This window comes from Chaetura pelagica, unplaced genomic scaffold (assembly GCF_000747805.2).
Source record: "Chaetura pelagica isolate M959 unplaced genomic scaffold, ChaPel_1.0 scaffold123, whole genome shotgun sequence".
NCBI classification, from domain to species: Eukaryota; Metazoa; Chordata; class Aves; order Apodiformes; family Apodidae; genus Chaetura; species Chaetura pelagica.
In genome coordinates, this window is record NW_009953295.1 from 10,993,842 (window position 1) to 11,011,148 (window position 17,307).

Sequence of the window (17,307 nt, forward strand, 5' to 3'; positions counted from 1 at the left end):
ATCTGCAGTATTTACATAAACTTATCAAGGACTTTAAGAGGCATAACAGTAAATCTTGAAAATAATGCTTGACTTGTTGACCAGGGGACCAGAACAGTAAGGATAAGACAGTGTTATTTTCATGAGCTAAGGATGACTGCATAACTCCAAAGCAAGGGAACTAAGAAAACCACAAATGGGCTGGACTTAAGTCATCCTTACCAAATATAAACAAAGTGTTTTATCTTTTTATCACACTAGAGGGTATTTGTAGGGCAATGCATACTATAAATATTTTGCTGTACTTGCAATAACTGTTCATGTTTTTATTTCAGTTGGGGGTTGGGGGAATGAGATATAAAAATCACATCATGCAATTGATACAATTCAGTGCTGCCTGTGACCATGCTGCAAGTAAGAACTCTCCCTTTTTCCAAGCATCCTGTTTGGATGACTCCAGTGAATTTTCCTGACATAATTTTCCTCCTTCTTAAAATTAATGTAACATAACCTTATTTTGTGCCTCTCCAGCAGTGAAGGAGCACCAGAAAGCTCTCTTATTGGGCAGCTGACCATCCTTCCATATGGGGAAGCCCTAGGCTGGCAAAGAGCTGGCTCCATCCCAGACTCCAGCAGTGTAATAGGTGTAGTCTATGCGAAAGCAAGCATGACCAAGAGGTGTAGGGCTCCACTGCTCTCTGAGCACGTCCCTCACTGCCCTAATCATACAACAGCAAAGCAAGGCAGGCATCCAGACTATCTTCACTAAGTGTACCTGAGGATTTATGTCAATGTATCTGTATCAAATCAACCTAGACACACACACCCACAATAACTCCTTAAATAAAAAGCTAAATATATGTGTTCTGTTCTTGTAGTTCACCAGTTGTGTCATGCCCACTGCACTGGACTCCTGGGTTTTCAGAATTTTAAAGCATAAAAAATTCAGCCCAGCTGTTTCAGAACCTGACAAAAACTTGCTTGTATTTTCTCTGTAATTTTATACACTTGCCCTTCCTGTGAAAGTATTGTTTTATGCTTAGAAAGTATCATCCATTTTAGGTCTCAAAATACTGTACACGTGTTGATAAATAAATATTTTCAAAACCTCAATCATGTAATAAAATATTAAGGCCATTTTGTCTTTTTTTTGGAAATTGAGGCCCAATCCAACTGACTTCTCTAAGGTCCCACAAGAACAGGTTGGTGTTTTTACTCAGGACTCCCTAATCCCAGTCCTCTATATTAAAAACACACGAGCAAGAGGAAACTGGAGGGGTTTTTGCTAGCAATATAAAACATTTTCCAGTGTGTTACCATCTTTTTGTATGTAGCATCAGGTAATTTGGTAATATGGGCATGCAGCCTCACTGTTTTTTTCCAAGTCATAAATGATGAAAGAGTAGAACCCATAGAAAAATTAGGAAAATACACTTAGCAGCCAACACAAGCAACACATAGGAAGTGCTGTAGGCAATTGGGTTTAGCAGTATAAACATCACATTAGTAGACCCATGAGATGGCATGAGGTAGCCACACCTGGAGAGTCACTCTCCTATTGCCCTCCCAACCCACTAATGAAAACAAGTCTGAAGCCAAAATGCAAAGTTTAAACTGTACAACATCATTTTTGGTCTCAAAGGCTAGCTACATCAAACAGGCGTAAAATAAGCTGGATTGACTTCAGCCAAAATATGTTTCCACTTGAAACAAGATAGAGGTCTGTCTAGAAGACCTTGGGATTTTACTAGATGCTGTAAATCTGTTCAGCAGCTGTGGGTGGCACCAGTTTCACAATAAACTGGGCTATGGAGTAAGTAGGAAAAGTCCTAGGTAAAATAACTAAAAGCTGAACAATTAAATGATCATCAATCATTCATGGCTCTTTCCTGTAGGAAACACATGCCCCTATTAGCTGGATATCATGGTGAAATATTCACATTGGTATATGGCTTACTAAATACCAGGCATTTTCATTAGCTAATTAGCTTTTTTATTTAAAAAAACCCCAAACAAAACAAACACAAAAAAGCCCCCCACACACACCACAACCCTTTTCCTGAGAAAACTGGTTAAATAGCAACCAGTTAATTTAAAAAACAATGGAAAATGCTCTAAATATCAGATTGCATAACAAAAATAAATGTCTATATTCCTGCAACTCTGAACATGCACAGGCCTCCAGCAGCTGTTCTAGCTAAAGGTTGGCAAATTAATCCCTAGGAGACTGTTGGTGAGGCCAGGGGCACACAGCAATGCAAACAGTGGAAATTCACCTGTGAGTGCTCCACCCAAATAATAATATATTTTAACACAGGAAAGGCAAAATGGCGGTCAGCTTGTGGCCTGCATTAACCTCAACGCCACAGAAACTTCTGCAACAAAGAATCCCACTACAGGGGTCACTTGTAATTGAAACTAGCTGAAGAAGGTTGAGCGTTTGATCCTAACGCGGCAATAGCCCGCCTATCATCAGAGTGCATTCCAGGAACCTTTCCACTGATGAACCAGTCATGGCAAAATAGGTTTTTTCCAGTCCCATCTCTGCAAACATCATCAGCATTTGTCTCACGAGGCTGCTGCTAGTCTGATCTGTGGCACAGTGCTAAGACCCACCACCGCACCCCTTTTGCGAGCTCATCCCTTCACCCTCGCCTCACGTTCCCACCCTTCTGGCTCTTGCAGAGTAATTTCACACCATGAGCACTTCTGATTCTGTCAGAATCATCAGAAGCATGTCAATTGTTTCTAGGCTAACGCGGGTCATTTCAGCAGAATCAGAGTGGGAAGCGACTACACGAAAAATAACGCCTGTAGATATGGAGGAGAAGGCGGGAAAAGACACAGACCAAGGGAGGAGCAGGCAGGGACAGCAATTCCTCAGTCTGGCTCAGCTCCATTTCATCTGATCAGAGTCTCAATAGCACTGCCTAGTGAAGAGTGGAGCTTCTGTGAAGACTTTCAAGGACAGTTCTTTCCCTCTATCTATCTGGCTAAAATAACAATCCTGAGCTTGGCTGAATAAATCACGGGGGGAAGAAAGGGAACTCGAAATGCCCCTGCAGTTGTGAAAAGAATGCACATTATACATATGGCTCCCAAAAGGGAAAAGAAAACAAACCAAAACCAAAGATAAGCATGTGACTTCAGTTGGGGGGGGGGGGGGGGGGGTGGGGGGAAAAAAAAAAAAAAAAAAAAAAAAAATTTATTGTCGTCGAAAATTCTACATTTCTTCTCAATTTCAACAGAAAAACAAAGACCACAACTGTTAGCATCTGGCATACACGTCAATATTGTGCAAACATTAATCCATCTCATTCTCTAATTCAGCCAGTGACCTTAATACCAGTTTAGTTCTTAATCATCTGCCTGTATCAGTGCAGTTGGCATTCATTTTGCTTGACACAAGGCCTACCCAATAATTAATAATAAAAAGCCCTCTTAAGACAATGCTTGACAATGCTTAACCCCAACTGCAGTCTATTTATCTGCTAGATTTTATTTTCACAGCAATGTCTGGACAACACTTAAGTCTTACAGTCTATTAAAGAAAGGAACTCTCCAGTGTTGAAAAAAAAAAAAAAAAAAAAGAAAAAAAAAAGGTCTATTTGGCAGCTGTGATAGGTTTAGAAGAAATAATGCATGATTGCAAACTAATATTTTTCAGTGTAATTCCTCACACAAAAACTCCTCAATTGCTTTTCAGGGCTGAAATGCAAAAGAAAAAATAAAATAAAATATGCTGTCGACATAAATAGTGCCAGAGAGCTGAAATTTTGAAGATGATCATCAACATGGCACTGTAGTTTTCCAAACCATTAGGAGAATGTTATGGATCAACTCTGGAACATGCAGTCTGTCTAATTCAGTTACATACTCCAACATGGACTTAAAATTCACTCAGGCTCCAAACACCCAGTTCTGCCACAGTGAACTGCATCCAAGATTACAACTGGTCTTTTTGACTTGTTGCCAGTAGCACAGGTTCCTTCACTGCACTTCTTATTTACTAGTATTTTTCAAACAGATTGCAGCCATACCAATAAAGATGTGCTTTCCATGGCCACAATCTTACTCCCTAAAAAGTACCCATGGCATAGAATACCTTCAAAAACACGTCAGATGCAGTCTGGGTAAGTTAAGAAGATGCTGCGAGGGATTCTTGATGGGACTGCAGTAACTTGCATGCTCCACAGTCCTCAGTCCCCTCTAGAGGGAGTCCACTAGCTGTTCTATGGAGTGAAGAACATGGTGCAGGACATAGCATGATCCTTTGACCTCATTCTGCCTTTCGTTACTTTGACTTTTCCTCTGAAGGAGCTGCATGGTTTGGGGGAAGGGTTATCATATTCAGGTTCGGATTTCTTCAGAAGTTATATACCAGTGAGCTTTTTGCATTAACCTTGTTTTTATTTGGCCGCAGCTCTACTGTCACTAAGACAAGTCAATTTAACAATGTATGTGGTTTGAAACCATGACCTGAGAACCACACTCAGATGCCACTTTGAGAAAATTTTAAGGTTCACCTTCTGAGGGATTCATTTCAGAGCTGCATATGTCACAACAGACGGAAAAGATCATCCTTTGAAAGCTGAGCTGAATGTAAGTACATCCCACCAGAACAAGAGAAAATTATCTTCCCTGCACTGGAAAGGTATGTTAGCTCCACCATTTAAAACCTGAAAAATCAGACCTTAATCTAATCTTACTTCATGTGGTCAGATTCTGCTCCCTTCTCTGCTCATGCTGGAATGGAGGGAGTTACCTTTGAAGGACTCAAAAAATAAGCTATTTCTTTTTTGAAGCAGGAGCATATTTGTTTCCCTGATGCAGCACAAAAAGAGATGAATGACCACACCAATCTGCTCAATGCAATACTCTGTTTACATATTTCACATCTCAGTTAAAATAGTTGTGTATGTCTTTTTTATTAAGATGCAGAGATACCTAGTACTGAAAGAAAATACTTGCAATAGAAAGAAAACATCAAGATTCTTCAGCAATTACAATTTTTCTTTTCTTGTTAGCAAGTAAGAACATTTTACAGGCCAGAGAAATCAGAACAGGGAATGCAACAGCAGTTTAAGAATCACTACTTAAATTAATAATTCGTATCCTGACTCTATGTACAAAGTCATCTATTACTGTCTATAGCAGTACCAGACTACTTAACCTCCTATGCTGGCCAATAAAAACTACAACCAAGGCTCCTCCTCATTTTCCCTCATTCATCTTTTATTTAGGGAACAGTGGCCTTAAGAGTATCTGTTGTTCTCCTTATGCCATTTGCTATGGAGGATGTAACTTGTGGAAGGAAATAAAAAGATGCTTTACTTTCCCCTATAGGTGCATAAGGCAAGCAATGACCTAGCCCTACATATGCTATATATTACAAAACCATTATGGTTGCTTGAAGTGTCTCTTTCTTTTTTTCTTTTTTTTCTTTTTTTTTTCCCTAACACCATATGGTACTATTTATCTTTGTGGGTACAAATAAAAATAAAGACTTCTTGAAAACACATTTGATTTATTCCTGACCACTGTAAAATCAGTAATAGAATACACTGTCAAACCACTGGCATGGAATGTGAATAATGTCTACCCCACATTCCAACTTCCCTCTCTCTCACACAAACACACACACAACTACATTAAAGAATGGGAAGCAAGAAGAGTCATGCTCAAGTTAGGATTCACTGTAACCAGCCGTAGCAAACACAAACTACCCAAGCAAGCTTCACAAAATCAATTGTTTTAAACAAGGGTTTCAAGACATTTGCAATAATGGGCTAGAGGACAATGAAAGTTAGAAAGAACTTAGAGGAAAAAAGCATACTGCTCCAAAATGCCAAAAATAATTTAATTAGTATTTTGAAACAAGGTAATGCAATGGCTGGCCTATTAACAGTACTACCTAGGCTACTAGGTAAAAGAATGAGGGACTGGGGAACAAAATCACCCAAAGACATACTTTAATGCAAGATGGTGACTCTCCCAACATTTACCAGTCAGAAAATGTTTTTAGAATTAGATCCTAAACTATTAAGGTTCTTCACCAAGCTAGGAAATTACTCATTAATCCACCATATTTTAAAGCTCTGTAGCTGAATATTCATATTAACCCAAATTGCTTAGATCACTTCAAATGGGCACATGGGAAATTTGTGATGCTCAATTTGTGGTTAGTAACTAATGCAGCAACATTTTGCATTAATGAAACTCCTGATGTGCGTTAATTACTGTACTGGCTTGTAACACATTTTTGTGCCTATTAGTTTGCTAACATGTAGAATAAAAATAATCATGTATGACTTGTGTGAGCAGGGAAATGTAAGCCGCAGCTCATTTGAATTTAGAAAAAAACAGACTATAATAAGAAACCATGCAGTTTCTCACCAGTCTCTCCCGTGTATGAGAAGATGCCATTAATAAAATGCATCAGCACATCTGAGTTCCTAGAAATGAACTTACCTTGGAGTCCCAAGAAATCGCTGTGATCTCAGTTGTTCAGCCACATACAAAGACGCTGCTGTTGCCAGTAGTTCTCTTCTTTCAAGATCTGTCAACTTGTGTCCTAGTTTTCAAAAAGCAGTTAAAAAAAATTAGATACCAGAGACCAACACAGACACAAAAAGTAACAAACACCAGTGAAGACACTGCTCAGTCCTCATTAACGAAACCTACATTTTTTGCCCTAAATTAAGATAAGGCTCAGCACAGCAGACGCTCTGAGTTTCAGAGTTGAAATTGCATGTTTTCACACAGGTCAGTCTGACTGCTAACACTGGTATCTCTGTTAAAAACAATCTGACAACTGAAAGAAAAAAACTGAATGATGCTGCAGCATCTTGTTTCCGTTACTGAAATGTCACTGGCTGACATATTGTGCCTCATGCTGGTATGGAATCCATCTGTACATTAGAACCTACTCAAAATACAGAGAGCATTCTTTCTCAATACTTTACCTTGCAAAGGCTACAAATCTTCCAGGCAAAAAGGGGTAACACAATATAAACGCCAGAAATAAACATGGATAAAACTGCTTGTCAACCCTGGGCCATTTAGCACCCTTTGTGTAATCATTAGTTTGAGAATATTGGAGCCATGTTTGGCACTTCATAAGCAGAAAATGGCTCAAAGTAGCCTACAATCTGAAGACAGGCAAGCTAATAAAGGTGTACTTGAAAAGGTGGAAACCAGGGCAATTGGAAGCAGCTTTTCTCCCAACCTGGTCTTGTTCCAGAAAGTGAATTCAATATTCAATTGTCCATTCAGCAGGCTAAAAGACAGCACAGTGACAGAACTTTGCCAGTCAAAATCTTTACATCAGAAATTGCACAACTCAGATTTGGGTGGCCAAGACTGGTGTCACCAGAGAAGTTGAACAGTCAAAACCGTGTGAGAGGGAACAAAAGGACAAGTAAAGTAGTCAGTCCGTAAGGCAGTGGCAGGAAGCTGAAGTTGACACAGAAGAGGACAAGAAGTGCAAAGCTGAATTTTCAAGGAGAAAAAGAGGCAAACTTCATCCTTGGGAGAGAGATTTGGCACAGATGAAAGCAAGGGGGTTTCAAAAGCCAGATAAGAGGAAAAGGCAATAAAGTTTTTTTAAAAAGATAAAGGTAAGACGGAAAGATTTAGCTGAATGCAGTTACCACAAAGCTCTCAAGAAGTGCTTCATGCAGCTGCCCTCTGCCTCAGCAGACCTTCAGGTGTACTTATCACAGCAAATTCCCCCATCCACAGCAAGTACAGACTCACATGAAGGGATGGAGGAAGAGGTGGGGAAGGAGTTCAGAGGGCTCTATCTCCCTGTAAGCAACTCTGTCCAGCAGCATACGTTTACCTCCAGTCCTGCAGCACTAAAACAGCTATACAGTTCCTTCTATGTGTCCATTCTCCCACTTCAGCACTACTGCATGTAATGGTAACTCATATTCCCTGATAATGGTCACTAGCAAGTGACAATTTTAAACAGCATCAAATAAGAATAACATGAGCCTCGAGGCAGACATCATGGTAACAAATGCACCATTTCAAAACAGAATGTCTTGTGCATAGAACCCATCCTTCCACAGGGCCCATTAAATATGGATAGGTAGAGGCTGCTTAGAGCCCACCTCAGCAGTGCAATCATGCCATGGTGAAGGAAACACTCATTACAGTTCCAGCTAACAGTACAAAGGAGCTGTCACAGGCCAAAAAATGTAAATTTAAAAATAACAAAAGCCAGCAAATCTGCATCAATTTGTTTTTAATAGAGTCCACATTAACATATTCTAGCTCAAGATTACTGCAACTTCCTTTACTCAGTGTTTATTATTTTTTATCTGTCTTGAAATGGAAACTGTCTTCTCTTCAATAAACGTATGCAGAAATGCAAATGTTGAAAGGCTGAGGAACTCACTTGAGAAACAAACTTGATCTTTCCTTTGCTAGTTACTAGAAAGACTGACAGCAAAAGTAAAAAAAATGCTGAACTTTTGTACTATTTGTATATATATACAAACACATATAGGTGTGTACATATAAGCCTTATATAATACTAGAATGCAATAACATCAACTAACCAGCTCTGAAATGTGCCAATTTTCCAGTTGTTTACACACAGTAAAGAAGCTCTGAGATAATTTTTCCAAAACGCTATATCTAAAATGGGCGACTTGTTTAGATGTCTCAGCTAAAGGTACATCAGGAAATCCATCCTAAAGCCTTTGCTTTTCAGCCACTCCACCTAACACCCATGACAAGTCCATGTGACCAGAACTGTATGTTCCCACCTGCTCCAACACACACTGGTACTATCAAGTCATATTAAGAAACAAGGTGAAAGTAGAAAGATCCTGGTTTGAAGGTTTTATTGCATGACCTATATCTTGCTAAGAAATCGATTACTGCTTTTGCACTTGATGTACTGCAAAAACTATTTCCTCCTGTATCTTCAATAAAAATCAAACTCCAAACAGTGAACAAGTGTCAGTAATTTGAAACAGGTTAACAACTGATCAAGAGTCACACTCACCTCTTCATTATGGCAAACATGAAAAAGTTTATCCTCTTTCTCTATTTGTTGCTATTTGCACTAGTTGTGGCACACGAATGGCACGAAGAAAACCATTAATGACTGTAGGATTCAACATGAGCAGTTTGCATTAATTTTCCTAAGTTTCAGAGATAATATAATAAACTGTTAACAAGAACATACCAAAATTAGGTTTTGGTCTTTGCCTCTTTGGCAACAAAGATACAGTCCTACCACAAAATCTCCTCAGCATAACTTTGGAGGCATACCTCAAATGCTTGATTAAAGGCTGCTTCCTAAGGATGGCAATTACCTTCATTATACAAGACAGACTGCCTCAGTTCTCTGAACTCTAGCCCCATCTCCCTTGCCTTCTGCTCTCCCTCTACTGCTATGCTCAGCATAATTTTAAGCAGTTTTTAAGTTAAACTTTCGATTACATTACTATATTTGAAAATACACAGATGTGCTGGATAGCGAGTGATACCTTTGTTTCATTTCAGGTCTTCTTTTACCTTACAAGTTACCCCTCTGGATTTTAAGTGGATGTCTTCAGATATAAGTTAATATTCACCATCAATAAAGATAAAACAATGCAGCCTCTCATGTTCACTGTGCAGAAGGTTGATCTGAAAAGTAACAAAGCTACCTCTGGGGAATTTGTCCAATTGCTCCCTTCACAAGGAGTGAAATGGGTAAGTATCACAGGTTTCCCAGCTTTCAACATGGGAAGTTCTGTCACTGTCCTTTCCTGCTCTCACCACTGCAGACTCCTGGGCTACAAAGAGATTTCATCTCCACCATAAAACGTAAATCAGCTCCCAAATCTGTTCAACCTGGGTTATACTTCTCCATTCTCACAGTCATCACTGAAAATTATATAAGGTGAATATAAAACAAGCTTAATGGCTATAAAATTAAGTCACAACTGAAGGAGTAGAAGCATGTCGTTCATATTATCTAAAACTAGACTGCACGCATCTATTACTACTAAATGACAGAACCCTGGTCGGAAGTAAGACAAAGAAAAACTATTTCTCTCTCCTTTCCCTGATGTTATGATTGCTTAAATCAATATTATCCCAGCATCCCCCAAGCTGAGTCAAAAAGGTTCATGCAATTACTTTACATAACTGACTTCAAATTAAATTACATAAAAGGTCATTTTTCCCATAACAGTCTCATTTGCATTTTGTCCTAGAAATGTGTTTTACTACTATCAATTACAGGGAAAATAAAACAAAACAGAACAAACAAGCCCTGGTTATGTGCATAGGTCTGTTACTTAATACTTGAAAAGTTACTGTTTTCTGTTTGGGAAGAATAAAAATTCAAATGAGTAAGATAGAAAGCACAATGCATAATTCAGATCCACACCAATGCAGGCAATGTTGATATCATTCCTATGTTCTGTTTTGGCTTGAGTTTTTCCCAAATGGATTTTGAAGTTGATCATTACGGATGGCACGTATACCAAATAGGCTGAGGCAGGAAACAAAATTGCATGTAATTAGAGGTTTTAATTTCTTGTGAAGTCCAGTGGAGCTTTGCTCCACACAGATGGTCAGGGTAAGAGACAGATAATGTTGTCTGCACAAGCAATCTCAAACCACTCAGAATTAGTAAAGATGTCTCTCAGTTTGTGACTGCTTATAAGATGGATACTACCACATACAAAAAGGAAACCTTTTTAACTTTGAATTATAACGGGATTAGTGGCAGACCAAGAAACTTTTCTGGGCTTCAATGGTCAGAAAGAAAAAAGTCAAGTAAGCCATATGTTAAGCCAACTCTTATAATCCAGTAGTTCCATAAAATGAGGACAAAAACTTCAATGTGGAGAGCACAAATTAACAGCAACCATCCTTTCCCTTCTAACAGCAACAAAGACAGGGGAAGTTGCATCACCTCCTCCAACTAATAACAGAAGTCTCCAGACTTATATATATAAGTCATATCTACAGTCCCAAATCACCTAAAAAGCATCTTCATCCAGAACAGAATGACTAAGGTTGAAGGGACCTTGGGAGATCTGGAGTTTATTCAGAGTGCTCACCCCATCCTTAGCAATCTCAACATCAAATTCATCCCAGGTTGCTCAGAGGTTTGCGCAGTCAAGACTCGAAAATCTGTAATTTGTATGTACCTCTCTAAAGGGCCTTGCTCTGTCTTCTTGGGAATCCCTTCAGTGGTATGAGAAGGCTGCCATTAGGTCCACCCTACGTTTTCTTGTTTCCAGGCTAAACAAGCCTGGTTCTCCTGGTCTCTGCTCATAGGTCCTCTATTCCAACCCCACCACAGCCCCGGTGGCTCTTTGCTAGACTTACTGAGGTTTATTGCAGTCATTCTTACATACATGAGGGAGTTAAAACTGGACATGTATTCCAGGGGTGGTTTAATAAGCGTTGAGTAAAGCAGAGTAATCAATCACTTCAACCCATACAATTATAACAAAGCCAACATATCTAAAAGCTTTCACCTCAAAAACACTCTATGGAACCAATACACAACTGCAAGAGATGATTGTACCTCATAACTTCAGCACTTCCCCTCCACCCAAATGAGGTAAACATGATAGAAGAGAGGAAAGTAAAGAATTCTTTTTTGTTTTTTTCCTGTGTTTTAGCATGGCTTTTATGATAACCTCTTGGAAAATGCCTCATTTCTCATTTGCATAGGATGTCTCTCCCAAAGAGGCTGATGAAGCATTTGAGGTGCCATTTGATAATCAGGAAGAGTAGACCATTAAAAAAAAAGTCTCAGCATTCAAACAGAGATCCAGTAAAAGATGGAACTTTTACTGTGAAACAGACTGAACCACAAAGAATGTTCCAATGGATAGGGTAGTAACCTAAGGATTCTTGAGTTTAATTTGTTCTTTGTTAAGGACTCTTTTTAGATCTATGTGAAAAGAGATCTTTTCTGTGCCTAAGAAGTAGGGATAGCTGACAGCATATTCCCCTTTCTCTCCAACCAGGCTAGGAAGTACAGAGGCATCCCAAGCTTCCTGGAAGCTGTAGATGTCAGCTCATCTGATAATACTCAATCTAATAATATGGGCTACTCCTGCATGCTTGGCAAAAACTTTTATTCTGCAAGCAAAATGCTTGGAGGCCACTCTAAAACAGATGTATTTGTGTTGCTACACACACCCTCAGATCCGCACTCCTCCCAAAACATGCATGTGTGCTCACAGCAATACCCCTCCCCAGCTGACCCACTAGCCAGCCAGAATTCTAGCCTTCCATCCCACATACAGACAACAAAAGGGTATGACAGCAGCTCTTTTCCTACACTAACCACACCCTGAGCAAGCTTAGTTTCAGCACAGCAATATTTAAAACAACTTGGAATACACAAATTGTTTTTTTTTACTGAATAGTTATTTCAAGGTGGGAAGAAAAAAGAGTTAAACCACAATAATTAAAATCACTGAACATCCTCATTCTAGATGTAATTTGAAGTGGGCATCACAGGTTAACGGAAAAGCTGCCAAGATTTTTCTAATAATCAATTTTTTCTTAACTTATAGTAAAAGCCTTCTAATATGGGACTTAAAATGAAAACCTTGAAAATGAGACTGGAAAACTAAGCATCTCTTATTTTACTCCTAAGATTAAAGTTAATATTTGTCTTTGAAAAAAAATGCAGAAAAGGAATGGGCCATTACTTCATGCAGTCACCAGAAAGAACACAGCTGACCTTTGTTACTTGCCATCAATGAAGACCCAACAGTGGCAATTGTCTAATTTGCAGAAGAAATGCACTGGATTGTGCTCCAGCATTAATACAACATTGAAAACTTTTTATTTCTTAAGTTTTCCAAATTTAAAACACTTCTGCTATGGATTTCTACTGTAAACAACAGCACATATTTCTACATATTGCCAAAATCACTTGGGCTACACACTCTAATTTTTCAGATTATCCCATATGTTTTTTTACAGCTACACATCTTTTAGAAACAGTATTAAGATATATGAAGCTACTTAATTTTCAGATCCTCCTAGCAAAGTTTACCCTGAATACTTACATTAAAATGTTAGTTGAATGAGTAGGGGAGTTACATGGCGTAAGTTGATTTCCTTTTATTTCTCTTGCTGAGCTTTTACCTGTCATCTGCCTACCACACTTGCATCAATAAAAAATGCAGGTTTCTGGTGGTTTAGGAAGCTGAATGTGAAAAGACTGCAAAGTCTCAGAACCATCAAAGAGGCAGGACATGGGATTTCCTATGAAAATGTCAGGGAAGGGAGGGAGACTATCTCATAAGCAGCACTGAGCTTTCAGAGCAGAGCAGACTACCCTCAGGTCTATGCTGGATGAATGCCAGCTCAGTTACCTGAAGACTAGTTAGGTGCAACTTAGCAAAGAAGACAAAGGAACATTTCAGCTTCAACTACCACAAGCTTACTGCCAACCCAAGGTGACTAACTCCTATTTGCTCTGGTTGCAGTCAGAAGCCGATAACCAGCTGGATACACTAATCCCAGGTGTAGGACTGTACCACGTAGAGCTACCAATTACATCATGCTATCAAGTAGTTCTGTGGATGAATATTCTTTGCACCAAACTCACACAGAGTCCTGAGGTAAGAAAATCTGTTCTGCTCCTTAATGAGACTAGAATTTGGCATGGTGCCAGTCATGTCCAGTGACTGCCAATCTGGCAGTGTTGTCTCCAAAGGGGGATGAGGATTCTGCCACACTGGATTAATGATGAATGGGGGAGAAAGGAATCTCTATGGGATTCATAAAGAAGCCATGAATGATGAGCTATAAAGACTATTTTTTTATTTTCTTTTTTTAATAAGCTAAATGTTCTGCCTGATAAATGCTAGCTGAGCTGCGAGGCCTCTATGGAAAGACTGAGTCTCTGACCACACCGGTCAACAAAGCACCACAGCAGATTGGATTGTAGACTGGATTGACCACCTTTTCAAATTTGATCCATGTGAAAAGAAACCAACCTATCTGTTTACTTATCTCTCTGCCCACTGCTGTTATACATTTTTCAAACTGAGTTGTTTGGGACATTGTAAATAAAGGTTTGCATTTGTGTTTATGTTAACCTAGTGTATGAGTTCATCATTTCAAGGTGATGCCCTATCACTGTGTGTAATGAGTATTAAGTTTACTGAAATACTCCGATAAAATGCCAGATCCTCCAGGCAGTTACAGTGAATACAAAGGGTGCCAAAAGGCAATTCTAAAGATGCTGCACAAACTCACAGGGGAAGCAACATTGAATAAAGAGAAATAATCCAAAACAAAATCTCTCAAGCAAAAAGAAATATTCCCAAAAGGCACAAACCTTTAAAACCATCAGGATAAACTTCAGGAAGGAATTTAGTGCTGATGTCCCCTTGAACAAAGCGTGGGTGAATGATCACTTCTCGCAGTAAAGAAATATTGTGAGCCACACCTGTAAACAAAGCATCAATACAAAATCAGGTAAATTTATTGATCACAAATTACAGCAGGAAAACACTTGGAAAAAGATTTTTTGTAGAATAAATACGTGTTCACAACTTAGAGACCATAATACTGATGTAGTCAATACAGATTTAGTAGCTTTGTTCCACTCCTGCCTCAAGATACCCTCCTTAAACATTCAGTTTAATTAACCAGGAAAATACCTAAATTTTCACCTCACCAAGCCTAATTCAAATACCTAGTTAAGTCCATGACAGCAAGCACAACCAAGAGACTTTTGGTTCACTCCTAGCAGGTACAGGCAAGGTCAGAGCCATGTCCTTGAAACGACAGTTTAGTCATGACCCTAAGTACCAGCTCCATTCTAGTGAAGCCTGGACCACCTTGTCGCCCTACCACCTTGTATACACATGCTCCTGTAGAAGATATGCACCATGTAACACCCCAATCACAGTAACAAAAGACAGTAAGAAGGTTTATCACATAAAATTTACTAATATTTTTATCATTTGTAAGACATAAGAGACTCTTGTTGAACTTACAACACAAAGATGTCTGCTGCTTGCTCCATATATACCTTTACCCAACCTTGCCTGGCCAATACTTTTATTGAACGCCCTGTTCCGCCTTTATCACCATTCCATGACCCTGCTACACATATAGTCCACAAAAAAAAATTATTTAATTAAAAAATCACTTTTCATAGAGCACTTACAGACACCTTTGTCCTTTAATTTCTTTGACTATTGTATTTTTTCTTTTTTTCTCAATTTCTTCATCTCCCTTTATTGCACCTCTGTCTCTTCTCTCTTTTTTTTTTTTTTTTTAATTTTTCAATCCCTTCTTTTCCATTGCTTTTTGTGTCAACAAAGACAGATAACTTCTAGCAAATTCAATCTACAGGATGCTGTGATTGTTAGTATGGTAGTTGCACACAAAACAGTAAGTCCTCTGCCCCCTCCTCACAGATGAGTAAAAGATTAATCTGTTTTCTCAGAGAGGACAGGAATAAAAGACAGTAAGAAGGTTTATCACATAAAATTTACTAATATTTTTATCATTTGTAAGACATAAGAGACTCTTGTTGAACTTACAACACAAAGATGTCTGCTGCTTGCTCCATATATACCTTTACCCAACCTTGCCTGGCCAATACTTTTATTGAACGCCCTGTTCCGCCTTTATCACCATTCCATGACCCTGCTACACATATAGTCCACAAAAAAAAAATTATTTAATTAAAAAATCACTTTTCATAGAGCACTTACAGACACCTTTGTCCTTTAATTTCTTTGACTATTGTATTTTTTCTTTTTTTCTCAATTTCTTCATCTCCCTTTATTGCACCTCTGTCTCTTCTCTCTTTTTTTTTTTTTTTTTAATTTTTCAATCCCTTCTTTTCCATTGCTTTTTGTGTCAACAAAGACAGATAACTTCTAGCAAATTCAATCTACAGGATGCTGTGATTGTTAGTATGGTAGTTGCACACAAAACAGTAAGTCCTCTGCCCCCTCCTCACAGATGAGTAAAAGATTAATCTGTTTTCTCAGAGAGGACAGGAATAAATCATATGCCATTTCCAGCATAGGCTGAAAAATACAATCAGAAGTAGATGGCAGCACAAGATATGGACTCAGGATAGTTAACAGTGAAAAAAGATTGCCTAGGGAAGGATTATGGAGTAAAAAAAAAAAAAGGTTTAAAAGCAGGTTAAAGAAACAGCTGCCAGGATCCAGATATAGTTGTTAAACCTTAGTTCACATAGTGGGACAAGATGACTTTCTGAAATCCTCCAAACTTTATTTTTCTTTGAATTTAATAGCACTGTGTGACTAAGTTAGTAACTTAATGCTAAACTGCACTTTTCCAGAAGGACTTGCAGTTTAGCACTGAATATGATGGTCATTAAAAGTAAATTCACTGCAATATTAAACACAAAGAAACTGTTACAGGAGGTGGGAAAGGAAAAGAGGTGCAGAAAAATCCCTGAGATAAAAAACCTCAGATAATTTCAATTATCTTCTGCTTACTACAATCCAAACAATTTTCAAAGAGAAGATACATTCTCTTTTGGGAGAAGCACACAGGTCATCTCTGAAAAGGAAAGTTTAAGATTCTGCAGGTAAGATTAAAACTCCATCTTTATCTCAACTCTGTTCTTAGTTTTGGAAAGACATTGTGATAGAAAATTTGAAGAGCCACTGCAGTTCAATTCCAATCTGACTAACAGAATAACACTGCCCCATAAATATAGATGTTTTTCAAAAGAAGCTGAAACAGACATGCAGTTCAGGAGCATAAACCCTCAGCTTTGGCTGCAGCTGCTGTGTTCATTCCAAGTAGAGATAAATGAAGAAGCTGCTATAGCAAAGAGGTTACCCAACCTCAGCTGTGTCGTGCACATATTCTCTCCCTTCAGGAAATACGAAGTCATTCAAATTCTTTCCTCTCAGTGTTTGAGGGACAGGCAACTCCAAATCACATTGCATTTTCCAAGCCACATGAACTTTGGTATTAGGTGCAGACGATTAAGCATAAAATGCACAGCACATCACAAGCTGGTTTATCTAGCAAAGATTTCTATGAACATCCATATCTCTTGTAAAGCACAAGATTTTCAACCTTCTGTGTGTTTGCTTACAAGTTATTATGATTAATAGTGGTGACATGAATCTGAAATTATTTACACTTTTTTTCCTAATAGATCCAGTTTATAATAACCTTAATAAGAATTCACTGTAAATTCGGGTCTCTCAATGGTAAATTAAGCTTTTTGGATTTTTTCCCCTATTGAAATTTCACCAAGGCAAAACCACTAGCAGTACAGAGACTGCAAACTGTGTAGCTGTCGAAGGAGGTTTTTTTGCATTCCTG

The 17,307-nt window shown here is 38.5% G+C and overlaps 1 protein-coding gene across 1 annotated transcript in view; it reads right to left on the minus strand.

The window, feature by feature from the left end:
* Positions 1-17,307, minus strand: part of PCCA (propionyl CoA carboxylase, alpha polypeptide) — a 321,407-nt gene that overhangs the window by 125,416 nt on the left and 178,684 nt on the right. Inside the window, exons 17-18 of the mRNA XM_009997976.1 lie at positions 14,312-14,422; positions 6,451-6,553 (exon numbers count right to left, since the gene is read on the minus strand). Coding sequence (XP_009996278.1) covers positions 6,451-6,553; positions 14,312-14,422 — 214 coding nt within the window. The remainder of the gene's footprint in view (positions 1-6,450; positions 6,554-14,311; positions 14,423-17,307) is intronic.